Consider the following 16,483-nt stretch of genomic DNA (forward strand, 5'->3'; position numbering starts at 1 on the left):
GAGGGACATGTCCCTGCACCTTTCATACCAGCCAGTGCCCCAAGAAGCTGGCACGGTTGAAATCCCGGCACTTCGTTCCTGGAATTTTGGTCCTGGAACTAGTCCCAGGTTGTTCCCGGGGACAACCCAGGAATTTTGGCTGGTGTGCAAGGGGTATAAATGTAACTTTGCTAGAATTGATCCTCCCTGCAAACTAAATATAGTTACAAAGGTAGTTGTAAGGTATATAGAAATCAGTATTAAGGCCCATACACACTTGAAGATTTTCATTTCAAAAGACTTTGCCAAAATCTTTGATAGATAAATCTTTCACCAAAGTAGTGCGTACACACTAGACTATTTTCCTCAAAGAGCAAGAGATTTTCAGGAGGCGAAAGACTTTGCTGAAAATCTTTCATATACAAGGCTATTTACATAATGGGCAGGGTTTGAATTCCAAGGGTGGGAGCAGGGGCCATTTTAATCAGTGCATTCCTGTTCTTGGTGCCTGATTCAGAACTGATTGCCGGGCTGCGTATATTCGGAGCCCAGCAATCAGGTAAACTCCACCCCGAGCCGCCCGGGTGATAGTGACAAATTGTCGGGTGACGGCAGCGTAAGGGTGGCGGTGATGGTGACGTATAGTGGGTGACAGCAGCGTGAGGGTGATGGGCAGTGGGTGATAGTGATGGATTGTGGGTGACAGCAGCGTAAGGGTGGCCGGTGATGGTGACGTATAGTGGGTGACAGCAGCGTGAGGGTGATGGGCAGTGGGTGATAGTGACGGGTAGTAGGTGAATGCTGTTTATGTACGGAGTGTCACCTGGCGGTCCCGCAGTTGTAGAGTTGTACTGGCTCGGGGGGCACATGCCATCCTGCCACCTGACACAGTCCGCCACTGGAACTTGGGCCCCTAGAATCAAGACGGCCCAGAATATATGCATTGCTGGCCTGTGCCAGCAATGTATATATTACTAGCTAATACGTAATCATTGGTGCCCAGTGGTAACAATAATATATACATTGCTGGTCTGTGCCAGCAATGTATATATTACTAGCTAATACCTAATCATTGGTGCCCAGTGGTACCAATAATATATACATTGCTGGTCTGTGCCAGCAATGTATATATTACTGGCTTATTAATAACATTGGTGCCCAGTGGTGCCAGTAATATATACATTGCTGGCATGTGCCAGCAATGTATATATTACTGCATTATAAACATTATTGGTGGCCAGTGGTGCCATCTATATACATTGCTGGCATGTGCCAGCAATGTATATTAATGGCTTGTTAATAACATTGGTGCCCAGTGGTGCCAGTAATATATACATTGCTGGCCTGTGCCAGCAATGTATATATTACTGCATTATAAATTTCATTGGTGGCCAGTGGTGCCAGGAATATATACATTGCTGGCATGTGCCAGCAATGTATATATTACTGCCTTTAAACATTGGTGGTCAGCGGCTGCGTGTGCATAAATAATGATACACGCACTGTGTGGAGCAGGGGGAAGATGCGGCCAGTGAGCCGGGGGCGGGGCATTCGGACGGGGGCGGGGCGCTCCGGCGTGCGTGTAGCCGGGAGGGGAGAGAAGTCTGTGCTGCAGGTCTGCAGCATGTGCCGTCACTGCCGTGTGAGCCGGTCAGCGTGGGAGCGAGGAGGGGTGAGTATAAGCAGGGGGAGGGAGCGGGCGGTCAGCTGGGCTGAAAGTCTGTGATCTTTCAGCCCGGCTGCCGTACACATTTAGCGATGATAGCTAAAAAACCAGCCATCATTGCTAGATGTGCTGGTAAAACCAGCAGACTGCCCACCTCGGTAGCGATGATGCGGGAGCGCGCATCATCGCTAGTCGGGGATCTCTGGCCCATACACACTAGGCAATTTTGAGCTGAAAATCGGTCAAAACACCCGTTTTGACCGATTTTCAGCTCAAAATCGTCAAATGTGTATGGGCCATTAGACTCATCTACCCTTCATGCATGAATTATGATGACCTAATACAAGATCCTTTGAAAATTATTAGTCAAGGATTATAGTAAACATAAGAATGCATTTATTTTTAAAACTGAAGTAGTTATAGACAGCATGCATCTGCTTCATAAAACATTGCTCAGTTATCGTGGAACAGTATTTTAACCGTCAAAGTGTTCCGTAGAGGGGGGCAATTATAATTTAGATAAAGAGCAAAAATGTATACAGTAGTTTATTTGCTGAATTTTATCATCCAGCCATCCCCTTCTCTCTAATCCTGGACTAGCAACACTGAAAAGGAAGTGTGGCCTAATATAAGGGGTGTGGCCTAGCAGGAAATCCTTATGCATCACTCTGCGCAGTGTGCCCAGCACTGTCAGCTCCCCCTTGTGTCAGGAGCCAAGTGCTGCAGGAGACTATCACACTACAGTACACTGCACCTGGGTTTTGGCCGGGTGCAAAAAATGTACTCTATGGAATATATGTGACACATATTGTTCCTTCACAATTATACAGTAGTAGAATTATAGTTATATAGATCTTTTTTTCATGCCTAGAAAATAACATGCAAATACAGTACTAGAGTTGGATTCTCCAGAAATCTGAATCCATGTGAATTTTGGGAATCTGAGCTAAAACCCATTACAGATCCCCTGAGGTTGAGATCTAGCTGTGCTTGGTTCTGGTCTGCCCGGTGCATCATCTCCTGGATCCGCTGGTGGCCCTTCCCAGTTCCGGTACCATAAGTGATCCACTTTGGAGACTTGGTTTAATTTAATACTTTATTTTGGCTTGCTTATGTTTGACAAAGTGCACTTGTTTTTCATAACTTGAAGGTTGGCACAGGTCGCGCCATCACGTTGAACCATTCTCGGTCCTTCTCCTTATTTGGTACTGGTATTTGGTACTGGTCAGTACCATTTGTGTGGTTTGCTGTGTCTTTGTGTGTTGTTATATTGTTGTCTGTGTGGTGGTATTATTCCTATGCTTGCTAGTAGGTCGCCTCTTGTATACAACGAGGTTGCGTTTACTTTTGTGGTCTTTCGCCCCTGAGGTTGTGGAGTGCTGACAGTCAGTTGTTTTTCTACAGGTCCCTTTAGTCAGATTCTTCTCTTGGCCATCTCCTTAATGATCCCAGTACCTTGTACATACATAAGACCTGGTGGCACCAGAGTTGAGGTGGACTTAAACTGCCTCTTCAAACGTGGCTATTATAGGTGAAGTCCTAGTTTCCGCAGGTATCCGCCATTCGTCCTAAACAGCGGTTTTTATCAATGATTGTTTTAAGCCAGGCATGTCCAAACTATGGCCCTCCAGCTGTTATGGAACTACACATCCCAGCATGCCTTGCTATAGTTTTAGCATTCCCTAATAGCAAAACTGTGGCAAAGCATGATGGGGCTTGTAGTTTCACAATAGCTGGAGGGCCATAGTTTGGACATGCCTGTTTTAAGGCAACCGCAATCTGAATCCAAACCAAAACACTTAAGGGTGGTTTTGCCAAAATTAATACACGGTGATGAATTAGGACCAAAATCAAACCCAAAACACGAGGTTCCACACACACCTTATCAGATACAGGAACAGGATGTTCTGCAATGTTGACTTTTTACACCTCTGCAAATGTCTGATTTGTCCAGTTACACAGCTTAAGTGGTTACAACATGATATAGAATAATTTTACAGTCACAATAAAGAGGGCGTTAAGGTGGTAAATGTACTGTTCATGCTGCATGACTTGCGGTCAGGGCACTCAATAAGTGTTTCTGACTAAAGCAGATCCTGACAATCAATATTCCGGTGAAGAAATTATGACTCAGTCACTAGGCAGTCATTCAAAATAACTTTTTAATTATGTAGCTAAAACTAAACACATACAGACACAATTATTTGATACAATTTTAAAGTAGCATAAATTTTATAGTGTGCTAAAATGCAGAGCAACTTAAAGGCCCATACACACTTAACGATTTTCAGCTGAAAATCGGTCAAAACAGCAGTTTTGACCGATTTTCAGATGAAAATCGCCCAGTGTGTATGCCCCCCAGATTGGCGACTAGCGATGATGCGCGCTCCCGCATCATCGCTAGTTAAGTGGTTCATCTGCTGGTTTTACCAGCAGATGTGGCGATGATGGATGGTTTTTCATCCATCATCGCCATGTGTGTACGCTGCCCCGGGCTGAAAGATTAACCACTTTCAGCCCGGCGGCCCGCCCCGCTGCCTCCCCCCGCCCCCTCGCCAGTGTCATATACTCACCCTGCTGTGGTCCGACTCCACACCGCGCCGCCCCGCTCATCATCTCTGTGCCTTCTCGCTGCTGCTGCTGCAAAGCCCTGCAGCCCCTGCTCCCCCGCTGATCACCCGGCCAGAACACAAAGCAATGTATATATTACTGGCACCACTGTGCACCAATGATTATTAATTAGCCAGTAATATATACATTGCTGACACAGGTCAGCAATGTATATATTACTGGCACCACTGTGCACCAATGATTATTAATTAGCCAGTAATATATACATTGCTGGCAACATGCCAACAATATATATATTATTGTCATCACTGCCCACCAATGTTATTCATATGCCAGTAATATATACATTGCTGCCACGGGCCAGCAATGTATATATTATTGGCACCACTGCCCACCAGGCAGTAGTACAATTATAGCTCCCCCCCTCCATAAAAATTCTGCTGCCCCTCGCCACTGCCGCCAAACAGCCCCCCCTAGCCGTCGCCACCAAACATCCCCCCCCCCCCAAAAAATGCACTGACAGCGCAGGTACACAGAACAGTATCTACGCTGCTTTGATCCACCAGGAGTGAGGACAGGGAAGCAGAGGCCAGTGTGTAAGGGCGAGCGGCGGCCAGTGTGTAAGGGCGAGCGTTGGGCCGGGTGGAAGGGGAACAGGCGACTACGTTAAGGGGGATCGGCAGGCATGGTAGAAGGGGGAGCGACAGGCAGGGTGGAAGGGGGACTGTCTGTGTGAGGACGCTTAGTGACCCGCCCCATGTGCGGTTCATGAGGCGGGTCACTGAGCGTCCTCACACAGACAGCCGGAGATAGAAGTAATAATCCTTACTGGATGCTGCAGATGCAGAGCTTTCCTCACATAGGACTCCTGACAGCCTCTGTGAGCGCCATGTGAGCGCCATGTCCCTGCCCCCCCCCCGCCACTGCTAGGGCTGCTGAGCCCTAGTTACACCACTGCCACCTGGGGTTAAAGTGAGCCGGAATGGGGTGGAACTGCATTCCGTCAGCTCACTTTGCCCTGATGTCATCGCTAAAGGAGACAGCCGAGCAGAACGGTGGGAAAACCGGCTATCTCAGAGCAGGTCCATCCGTCTGTGGCGTGACTATTTCAAATGATGCCCCGGCTCGCGACTCATGAGCCAATCGGAGCTTGGGGCCCAGCAGCCAATCAAGAGCCACTGATGCCTGATTGGCTGCCGGGCCGCGAGTTCCGATTCACTAGCGAGTTGTGAGCTGGCGCATCATTGAAATATTCATTGAAATGAAATGTTTTCCGTGCACATGGGTGGGATTTTGCCCGGTCAGGGGTGGAGTTTACTTGTGCTGGGCTCCGAATATATGCAGCCCAGCAATTAGTTCTGCATCAGGCACCAAGAACAGGAATAAAATGGCCCCTGCTCCCACCCTTGGAATTCTAACCCCGCCTATTATGTAAATAGCCTTATAATGAAAGATTTTCAGCAAAGTCTTTCGCCTCCTGAAAATCTCTCACTCTTTGGGGAAAATAGCTCAGTGTGTACACACTACTTTGGTGATAGCTGTATCTATCACAGATTTTGGCAAAGTCTTTTGAAATGAAAATCTTCAAGTGTGTATGGGCCTTAAGGCCCATATTCACTAGTAGATTTTCATTTCAAAAGACTTTGCCAAAATCTATAATAGATATATCTGTCAAAGTAGTGAGTACACACTGAGCTATTTTCCCCAAAGAGCAAGAGATTTTCAGGAGGCAAAAGACTTTGCTGAACATCTTTCATTATAAGGCTATTTGTTATGGTTTTCGCCTGGGCTCTGGGCGATACGACAGCTGGCAGGAGGAAAAAGGTCAGGCGTGAGCCCGCAGCTGGGACCGCTGTTTAGAACGGCCACAGCGAAACCTACACTGACTCTGTTGAGTCCCCCGGGCAGATGGAATACCCCTGCAAGTGCTAGGCTTCGCCTGTAGCCGCCGCGTTCGACAGAGCCAGTTAGGCCGGCTCTGACCCCGATGCAGCCAGGTGTTAGGTAATGACAAGGGGTGAGCAATCGCCAGGGGGTAGCTCAAAAGGATGATCTGGCTAAAGGACCTAGCTGGAAAAAGACCCCTGACTACCGGCACCAGGCCAAGGACGGGAGTTGCGACCCAGTCGCAGACACAAGAGATACAATAGGGAATCTCGGAACAGGGGCACACCAAGGCAAGTGATTCCCCAAAACCGGTTGCAGATAGAAAGGGAAACACCCCTGCCTGATGGAAGCTAGGGTGACAGACAATAACAAAACAGAGGAACAGCTGGAAAAATGACACAAAGGAATAACGACGGACCCACAGCGGGGAACAGCCACGGCGGGCAAATGAAAAAGATAGAACCACCGGGCTCGAAAGGAGCACTTACGTGACCCACAGGGAGAAGAGGGAAGTGGATCAGGCGCAGGCTCTGGCCCAGGACTGGATGACACACCAAGCAGACTTGGAAGCAGGAAACCAGGAGAGCACTGGAATTTCCAAAGGAGAACAGCAGGAACCAGAAAGCTCCGGGGTCCGGGTATACAGGCTGATGCTACAGTGAGCAATGAGCTGCAGAGGATAAATCCTGAGATCCAAACAGCAGACGGAACAGGGAACCAGGTAGCGAAGCTGAAAGCTGACAGAGAGTTCTCTCCACAGGAAGCAGGAACTAAACATAGGTTAACAGGAAGCTATCACTGGCAGAGTACTGCAGGTGAGCCTGCCCTATAAAGGGCTCAGGTGATTAATTACACCTGAAGATTCAGGGAGCTCCTAGGCTAGTGCTTGATTAGCTTAATTATCTCACAGCCTAGTGAATAAATTAAGCTCCCAGAACACAAAGCTGTAATGGCAACAGACCTGCCACTGGAGGCCACCAGTGAGTCAAAATTCCAAACAGAAACTGACAGAAAAACAGACTGGTTCCTGGCAGTACCCCCCCCTTGAGGAGGGGTCAACAGACCCCAAAATCCAGACCTCCAAAAATTAAATGTATCTGGATTCTGGATAACGGGGCAAAGGCAACAGAAAGGTGAACACAAGCTAAAACCACGGCTTGTCTCAGTGCCCCCCTAGAGGGTGACCATAGGGCACAACCAAAAAGACAAACAAGATGATCCAGAAAAGCGGAAAAAGATTAATGCTTCTTTTTCTTTTTCCTAGATTTTGATGGAATCAGCAGTTTAAGGCCCCACACATTATCAGATCTGATGGTACCTTCTATCAAATCACAGCTATGGGTTACCAAATCAGAAAAAGAGTTGAAGTCTCGATCTGAGGAGATCATGAGAGTCTTTTTAACAGATGGAATCTCAGAAAGGGAAGAATGTCTTAATTGGCCATAGGCAGAACTCTTAATGGATTCCCCAGACCCAGAATTACAGGTACTAGATGTGTCCAAAATTTTTTTGTCAGGAGTCAGTGAGACAAAACCAATAGCTAAACTCCTGGATTCCGGACCAAGCGATGAGGCAGAAGAATGAACAAACAGAGACTGTGAGTCTCCAGAAGCCAGGTCCTTAAGCCCCTGGCTTATGCTGGGCACCACATTTCCAGGAGCTGGTGGAACCCCATCCTTCTTTTTGGGACTGAACTTCTTAATAACTGCATCACAGAAAGAAGATAGATCTCGGATACAAGGGTCACCAGAATTGATCCGCTCGTAGGCCCATGTCTGAGGTCTACCCCTAAAGGCAGAAATGATGAGGTCTACAATGTTAGCCCAAGTGACCCCTGAAGATGGTCCAGATTCAAACAGGGAAACATAGTGTCCAACCAGGGCAATAAAATGGGCAAGATCTCCATCAAACACGATGGACGTAGGGACATCCACCTCAGAACTGGAATTCTCTATGGGAACAACAACCTTGGGGGCTAAGATTTCTGAAGCCTCCTGAGAGGCTGGCAAAACAGAAACGCTCACCGGGTTTGCAGCCATCAAGACCCTTGCTGAGGGTGCGGTCTTTGGGACCTCAGACAAGGATATGGCCACCCCTTCCGGGGACACAGTTTCTATGATACCACTTGAGGCTAGATGGACTGAGTCCCCCTCAGGGACCGGACTGACTTGCCCCCCTTCTGGGGCGAAACAGACTTGCCCCCCTTCTGGGGCGAAACAGACTTGCCCCCCTTCTGGGGCGAAACAGACTTGCCCCCCTTCTGGGGCGAAACAGACTTGCCCCCCTTCTGGGGCGAAACAGACTCTTGGGCCCCCACTCGGGGCTACGGCCTTTGGGCCCCCACTCGGGGCTACGGCCTTTGGGCCCCCACTCGGGGCTACGGCCTTTGGGCCCCCACTCGGGGCTACGGCCTTTGGGCTGAACACTTTCCGCACGGTTTTTAGGAAACCCGGAAGATCCCTTAGGATGGGATCGTCAGCCTCTATGAGAGGTTTAACCCACTCCAAAGCTCCTCCTCTAAAGCATGATAAGAGATAACGGACAGCAGAAGTAGGAGTTATCTTCATATTATGTGAGAAGTCCATTTTAGCGAGGAATTGCTGAGCAATTGGTCGGAGCTGGGCCAAATCTCCATCGAAGTATGGAGTGTTAGGAGTATCATCAGACACGCCCGGCGGGCCTTGGGCATCAAATTGGCTCGACTGACCTCGAGCACCACAAACGTTCAATGAGCCCCAAGCGCCCTTGCCGCTAGATGAGCCCCCGGCATTGGACTCGCCTAAGGAGACCGGGACTCCTGGATCCACAACCTCAGAGGCAACTCCGAGAACCCCAAGATCGGGGAAGATGTCACTAGAAATCCCGGCTGAGACTGATGTCAGGGATTCTTTTTTCGGAGTTATGCCTCCCAAGGCCTCATCAGGAGCAATGACCTCCATAACTCCATGTGGGGTTAAGTTCCCCAAGACCCTCTTAGGGGTGACGGCTTCAAGGACCCCCTCTGGGATTATGCCGCTTGAAGCCCCTTTTGAGGGAAAAACCTGATACTCCTCTACGGGACTTAACAGTTCCAATGTTGAAAGAACGTTGATCTCCCTGACTGGAAGATTAGTATCTAACGTCTTTCTGTCTGGAATCTTTGTGGATGAATTCCACATTCCCGTCTGATTCCGTACCTCAACATGGGGCGCTCTAGTCTTAGGACCCCAGTTGTAAGTCGGAGCGTTACGTATGTGGGGTGTGTGGTCAGGCTCCTCCTGCTTAGAGGAGATAGGCATAGATGTAATCTCCTGATACCACTTGGATTGAGGAAAATCCTTCCCAGTACCAACACCAGGTCTGCGCAATTCGCAATACTGGAGAAAGTGGCCTGATTCCCCACAATACAGACATAGGTTAAAGTCTTTACGCCGTCGCCGCTCTTCTGGTGTGAGCCTTGGCCGTAAAAAACTTCTATGTCCCTTCTGAATCTCCTGATCTGAAGTTTGACTGACTACCCCCTTAGCCAGGGTCTCCCTAGGAGCTGGTTGAGCCCCAAAAACCTCAGACAGATCCAGGAAAATTTGGGTTAACAGATCTTGCAATTGCAGAAATGACTGCTGCAGACCCTTAACCTGCTCAGGTTTTAATTCTGTAAAGGCCGTATTTAAGGCCATCAAGGAAGCTTGCAAGGCCTGCATGATTAAGTACAGCAATGAAACAAACAGACCAGACCAACTGGGCAAGCTGAATAAAGCAAAAACCCTGTAACGGGCAAAATGCGGGAAGAAAAAAAAATCTTAATAAGGACAAATCTATAAGTCCCGCTACCAATCAAAAACACCCAAATCACCTTGAAACAAAAGTTTATATATGCATGTTTACCTATGACTACTGTGAACACATGCATATATCGGTATGGTCAGTGATAATGTTATGGTTTTCGCCTGGGCTCTGGGCGATACGACAGCTGGCAGGAGGAAAAAGGTCAGGCGTGAGCCCGCAGCTGGGACCGCTGTTTAGAACGGCCACAGCGAAACCTACACTGACTCTGTTGAGTCCCCCGGGCAGATGGAATACCCCTGCAAGTGCTAGGCTTCGCCTGTAGCCGCCGCGTTCGACAGAGCCAGTTAGGCCGGCTCTGACCCCGATGCAGCCAGGTGTTAGGTAATGACAAGGGGTGAGCAATCGCAGGGGGGTAGCTCAAAAGGATGATCTGGCTAAAGGACCTAGCTGGAAAAAGACCTCTGACTACCGGCACCAGGCCAAGGACGGGAGTTGCGACCCAGTCGCAGACACAAGAGATACAATAGGGAATCTCGGAACAGGGGCACACCAAGGCAAGTGATTCCCCAAAACCGGTTGCAGATGGAAAGGGAAACACCCCTGCCTGATGGAAGCTAGGGTGACAGACAATAACAAAACAGGAGGAACAGCTGGAAAAATGACACAAAGGAATAACGACGGACCCACAGCGGGGAACAGCCACGGCGGGCAAATGAAAAAGATAGAACCACCGGGCTCGAAAGGAGCACTTACGTGACCCACAGGGAGAAGAGGGAAGTGGATCAGGCGCAGGCTCTGGCCCAGGACTGGATGACACACCAAGCAGACTTGGAAGCAGGAAACCAGGAGAGCACTGGAATTTCCAAAGGAGAACAGCAGGAACCAGAAAGCTCCGGGGTCCGGGTATACAGGCTGATGCTACAGTGAGCAATGAGCTGCAGAGGATAAATCCTGAGATCCAAACAGCAGACGGAACAGGGAACCAGGTAGCGAAGCTGAGAGCTGACAGAGAGTTCTCTCCACAGGAAGCAGGAACTAAACATAGGTTAACAGGAAGCTATCACTGGCAGAGTACTGCAGGTGAGCCTGCCCTATAAAGGGCTCAGGTGATTAATTACACCTGAAGATTCAGGGAGCTCCCAGGCTAGTGCTTGATTAGCTTAATTATCTCACAGCCTAGTGAATAAATTAAGCTCCCAGAACACAAAGCTGTAATGGCAACAGACCTGCTACTGGAGGCCACCAGTGAGTCAAAATGCCAAACAGAAACTGACAGAAAAACAGACTGGTTCCTGACACTATTTATATAATGGGCGGGGATTGAATTACAAGCAGGGGCCATTGTATTCAGTGCATTCCTGTTCTTGGTGCCTGATTCAGAACAGATTGCTGGGCTGCATATATTCGGAGCCCAGCGATCAAGTAAATGCCGCCCCATGCCAACCTGACGGAACAAAATCCTGCTCATGTACACAGCTACGATTTTATTTGCAGCTGTGCACATAGGGAGAAATCTGTTCACCTGCGCCAACAATGTATACATTACCGCCATAACAAAATATACAATGGGGGTAGTGGTGGCGGTAACGTATACATTGCTGGCCTGCGCCAGCAATGTTTACGCCAATGCCTATTATTAATATACATTGGTGGGTAGCAGTGCTTAAAGTGGTCCTGGTGAGGTGGTGAAACTCACTTCCCCACCTCTTTCCCCCCCATACATCACAACCAGTGTGGGTGCTAGGGTGTTCGGCACTCCCCTCCAAGCTTTAAATTAATGGCCCATCCCACATACTCATGAAAAGAATAATGTGGGCCACATAATACCACCCCTAATTCAAATTATGCCCCACATTGGAAAACAACCCAACACATAATAAAAATTGAACTGTTTAGGGCATGGCTTTGTGGGACAGGGGATTAGGCACACAATAATGCCCATTACACATTGGGCGGTATTCAATGAGCCTGATTCGCCAGGTTTTTATGGCGAATTTGTGCTGTTTGGCGAATTTCTGACAAAAACGGTGAATCACCCTATTCAATGACCACATGGCGAATACATTTGAAGGTTTTTTTCGCCATGATTCACCGAGTAGCAATCGCTATCTTTTTATGGTGAAGTGGAATGTGAACTTTTAAAATAAAGTGTTTTGTTTTTTACATTTGGTGTCAAAAAATCAGGAATTTTATTCTGAGGAGGGGCATGCTATTTTTATTCATGTGCTGTAAGCACATGAATATATATTTAATTTTAAAAATAATATATATATTTTTTTTTACACAGCAGCCAGCAGGGGGCGCCGGAGCCGAGCCGCTCATTACATATTCATATATTCACTGCACGATCATTACGATCGTGTGTTGTGAATATACGCCCCCCTGCTGGCACCCCCGGGGGGGCAGCCTGTGCTGCCTGGCACCCGGGGAGCCCACCTAACCCCCCACAAAGGTCTGGGCTAGGCAGAGAGACTACCATCTCTCTGCCTGGCACCGTCCTCAGGCTCCCTGCGGCAATCGCCGCAGGAGCTCATATTCGCCAGTCAGGGGCTCGCTGCCCCTGACTCGTTGAATACCGGAGCCCGCCGGCTCCGGAACGTGGCGAATGTGCAGCGAATCCAAAAAAGGATTCGCTGCACCTCGCAGGTATTTACATTGAATACCGCCCATTATGTCACACACTGTATTTCCCATTACACAATGCCACGCACGGTAATGTTAGGGTTTTCTTGCTCGATGCCAGGGGTTACATACTCGGTGCCAGGGGTTACATGCACAGTGCCAGGGGTTACATTAACAGTGCCAGGGGAAAGTTAATGTGTGAACTGCACTGTGCAGTGAAGGAGACAGCCGGGCAGAGCGGTGGAAAACTCGGCTGTCTCAGAGCAGGTCCATCCATCTGCGGCCTGGCTAGTTGAAATGACGTGCCAGCTCGCCAGCCAAACGGAGCACGGGGCTCGGCATCTAATCAGGCAGCGGTGGCTCCTGATTGGCTGCCCGGCCACAAGCTCCTATTTGCTCGTGAGATGCAAGCTGGCGCAGACAGATGGACCTGCTATGAGACAGCTGGGATTCCCACCGCTGTGTAATAAACCCTCATTGGTGCCCAGTGGTGCAAGTAATATATACATCGCTGGCCTGTGCATGTAACGGGTGAGCAGCGTACTGAGCAGGGCGTGTTGCGCTGCACAGAGGATATACTGTGTGGCCGGGCGGAAGGACATCCCCGTTTATATCTTTCTTTCTCCCTGCCCTCTCTGCTAAGTGTCATATATATATTGAAGCACTGCTATACAGTTGTATTTCCTGCCACTGTGCTTCAGAAATACCTTAGTTTTCTTTGTGATCCCTGATCTCCCCTCTGTGTCCAGCTCAGTAAATACACCACAATAAAGCTGCTCTCAAAATTCTCTGACGTAGCATTTCATTTTGCCTGGTCTCCAAAGCAGATGATAGTGGCTATACTTGACTTCCAGACTCCCTAACTAAATGCTCCAGCCTTTAACACTTGTTGCTGTTGGACCGTTCTCTTCTCTCCTGACCAGAGGTTGTCAGTGAAACATTTGCCCTCCCTGTCTCCCTGCCAGGCTGTCCCCTATTATGTCCTACTAACTCTGATTATATTCCCCTAAACCTGCTTTCAAACCCTCTTAACACTGAGTGAAGCTAGCGAAGCGACCCCTCCCCCACTTTTGTGTTATTCCCATCTATTTCCTGCTTCCTCAAGATAATTTTATGGCCAACCACTTTAAAATAAGCATTGATGGAAATTACCCTATTGTATTTTTAATCAGATAAGTGTTGCTATCTCCTGATGTCTCCGGTAGTTTGGTAGAAAATGCTCCTCGTCTATTCTCTATTGAGTTGTAGTTGTCTAGTGGATGCATAATACTTAGTATATGATATCATAATGTGATGTCACAGCTGCTCTGCAATTTATTTGTATATACTGCATGATAGAAATATAATCATTTATATCCATGGAAACAGCATAGGGAAGTAAATGTTTGTGTATCTGATTGTCCTCTTTCCTCTGCATTAGCTCCAGGTCGATGGATGATGACATGATAATATATATATACTAAATATCCTTTTTTCCTTCTCCCCAGGACTGAACCGCTTGCTTTCTAACTGCACCTATGAGGCTGCATTCCCTTTACACGAGGTAACTTTCAGGTCAAACAAATCAATATCTCCCACAGGGAATGTACTGTATATGATCTTTTTCTCGTTGTGGTTATGAAGTTGTGTTCATCATTTTCTCATTCTCTTTGGCTGTTTGGGTGTATACAATGTGTGCCAACATCTTTTTCAGTTTTCATTCTGTTCCCTTGTAATTAATATATTTTCATGTTTGAGGAGACTATACACTGTATAGTTTAGAAAATTACATTTTACTTTGTACAGATGTTTATCCTGCCACCTCCCATTCCCGCCCCCCATATTTTTTTATTATTTATGTGTATGTTTATTTCTCTTAACTACCAACATATGCAACTAAATTTGACTAACATAATGTAAGATTTTTTTAAAAAGGTTTTTATATATTGATATTGCTACAGGGTCCCATTTTTGTCACATACCCCTTTATAACTTCACTAGTATCACACAAAGACAGATCGGCCTTAGTGCAGAGATTACAAATGAGCTCAATCTCTCCAAATTGGAACAGTGTCTTTGTTCTATATATGACATATATGTTTTAGATTGTGTAACTACACTTAATAACAGTAATTCCCAAATGTGGTCCTCAAGGCAACCCAACAGTCCAGGCTTTGAGGATAGTCATGCCTAGGCACAGGTGACTTAATTAGTACCTGGACTGTGGGGTGCTTTGAGTACTATGTTTGGGAGCAACGGATATAAAATGCATTTGTACTTGTTTACATAGGTCATAGGTTGAGTGCAGTCAGGGTGTGTTCACCTAAGGATAGCACTCCACTTAGAGATGCAACATATTTGGACATGGACGTATCAGTAGATACACCTCTTAGGACGCACATTTTTCGGGGGTACTCGAGGGTGGTGTGAAGGTACGCCATGACAACAATGACACCAGCAGCACTATTTGGCTTCTCTAAATGCCTGCTTGCATAATGACCCATGCAGCTGATAGTAATTCATTAGCATTACGGCTATACTATAACAAGTCACGACCGTCTACTCGCATTACTTATTTGTCATTTCCATTTGGACTACTGCAGGAAAGAAGACTCCCAATGGATTTTTAAAGAGGTAAACAACAGCTTTGGGGGTGTTTATGTTTCATTACATTTTATATGGAAAATGCAACCTTTCCGTATACGTCCGTAGCGCAACATGCATCACATTGTAAATGAAGCCCTTAGGGAGCCCTTCTCTATTGAATACAATGTACAATGGCAATGTAGATGTGAGCTCATTCTGTGACAAGTCTATACCATTCTGTTTATTTTTCCTATGTAATATTTGTTTTATTCTAATAATTGTACCTAAAAAAAGAGCGTTTTAGCTCTCCATGGTGCTGAACACACATTATTTTTATTGGCTACTTAGATCTTTTTCTCTGCTTAATATTTAAGGGAAGTTACAGAAGTAAAAACTCAATAAAGACCCATGGAGCGGAAAATCACAGGCATCTTCTTTTTGAGTGCTGGGCTTCCTGGGGAGTATGGTACAAGTATCAACCTCTGGATCTTGTACGGTAAATCAAGCATCACTTTTCCCTCTGTGCTAATGTTCTCTTGGTAACGTAGCAAACTCTTTGCCCCACCACCCCCACTATCCCCTCTGTGTAAATGACACCCCTCATCTTTTTTTTTATCTCACGTGCCTCTCTGCTGTCTTAACCCTTTGAATGTCAACGTTGCTTTGAGAGATATTCAAAATACCCGTTTAAAATTGTCTGCGCCGCTCAGAGCAACTGTCCTTTTTTTTTTTCGGTGCAATTTTTAAATAAAATTCAATTAATTGACTTGGTTGTATTTGTATCTATTTATACACTGTGAGCAATGCTGGCATTTTTTGCGGATATTTTAAGGATTGATCACTGCAACGTTGGCACTCAAATGGTTAATTTAAATGTCCACGTGCTTTTGAAAGTTCAAACATTTCTTAAGCTCCATACAGTATGTACTGTGTAGCTTTCTACACTGGCTTTTCATAGCTCCCAGACCCAAATCCATACCTCTACTTTAAACATCTTTGGATCTCACCTTCATCACACCTTCCCTCCGGTCTGTTGCAAGTTCTACATCTAAATGAAATCATTTGTAGATAAACCCTTTTGAATCATAAGAACAATCTATTTTACATTGAGTCATTTTTATTTATTTTTCGGAAAAGCAGAGCAAACATAACAACCTAACAAAGACAAAAGAAAAATAAATTAAATTTAAAGAAAAGAAAAAAAACAATTAATTAATTAAATAAATAAATACATACAACTACCACAGAGAAAGCAGTTATATCATTACAATAATAAAGTCTAATTTACAATAACAGTATCAGTTTTCCTTTTTTATAAGTATTCTATTTCCTCATACCCATTAATATCAGGGTTTAAGAGTCTTATATAGGATATAATGAGTCCATCCCATAGCTAACAACAGTAGGTTATAATAAAGAACATAATAT

The 16,483-nt window shown here is 46.5% G+C and overlaps 1 protein-coding gene and 1 long non-coding RNA gene across 4 annotated transcripts in view; one reads left to right on the forward strand and one right to left on the reverse strand.

Moving 5' to 3' along the window:
- Positions 1-16,483, forward strand: part of ANO4 (anoctamin 4) — a 231,490-nt gene that overhangs the window by 133,214 nt on the left and 81,793 nt on the right. For all 3 annotated transcript variants that reach the window (XM_083182214.1, XM_083182215.1, XM_083182216.1), the window contains 2 exons: positions 13,978-14,033; positions 15,430-15,551. In XM_083182214.1, the coding sequence (XP_083038340.1) occupies positions 13,978-14,033; positions 15,430-15,551 (178 nt within the window). The remainder of the gene's footprint in view (positions 1-13,977; positions 14,034-15,429; positions 15,552-16,483) is intronic.
- LOC146074287 (uncharacterized) overlaps positions 1-16,483 on the reverse strand; it is a 133,264-nt gene that overhangs the window by 30,441 nt on the left and 86,340 nt on the right. The gene's annotated exons all lie outside the window — the stretch shown is intronic.

The sequence above is a fragment of the Crinia signifera genome, chromosome 4, assembly GCF_055691185.1.
Source record: "Crinia signifera chromosome 4, ASM5569118v1, whole genome shotgun sequence".
Taxonomy (NCBI): domain Eukaryota; kingdom Metazoa; phylum Chordata; class Amphibia; order Anura; family Myobatrachidae; genus Crinia; species Crinia signifera.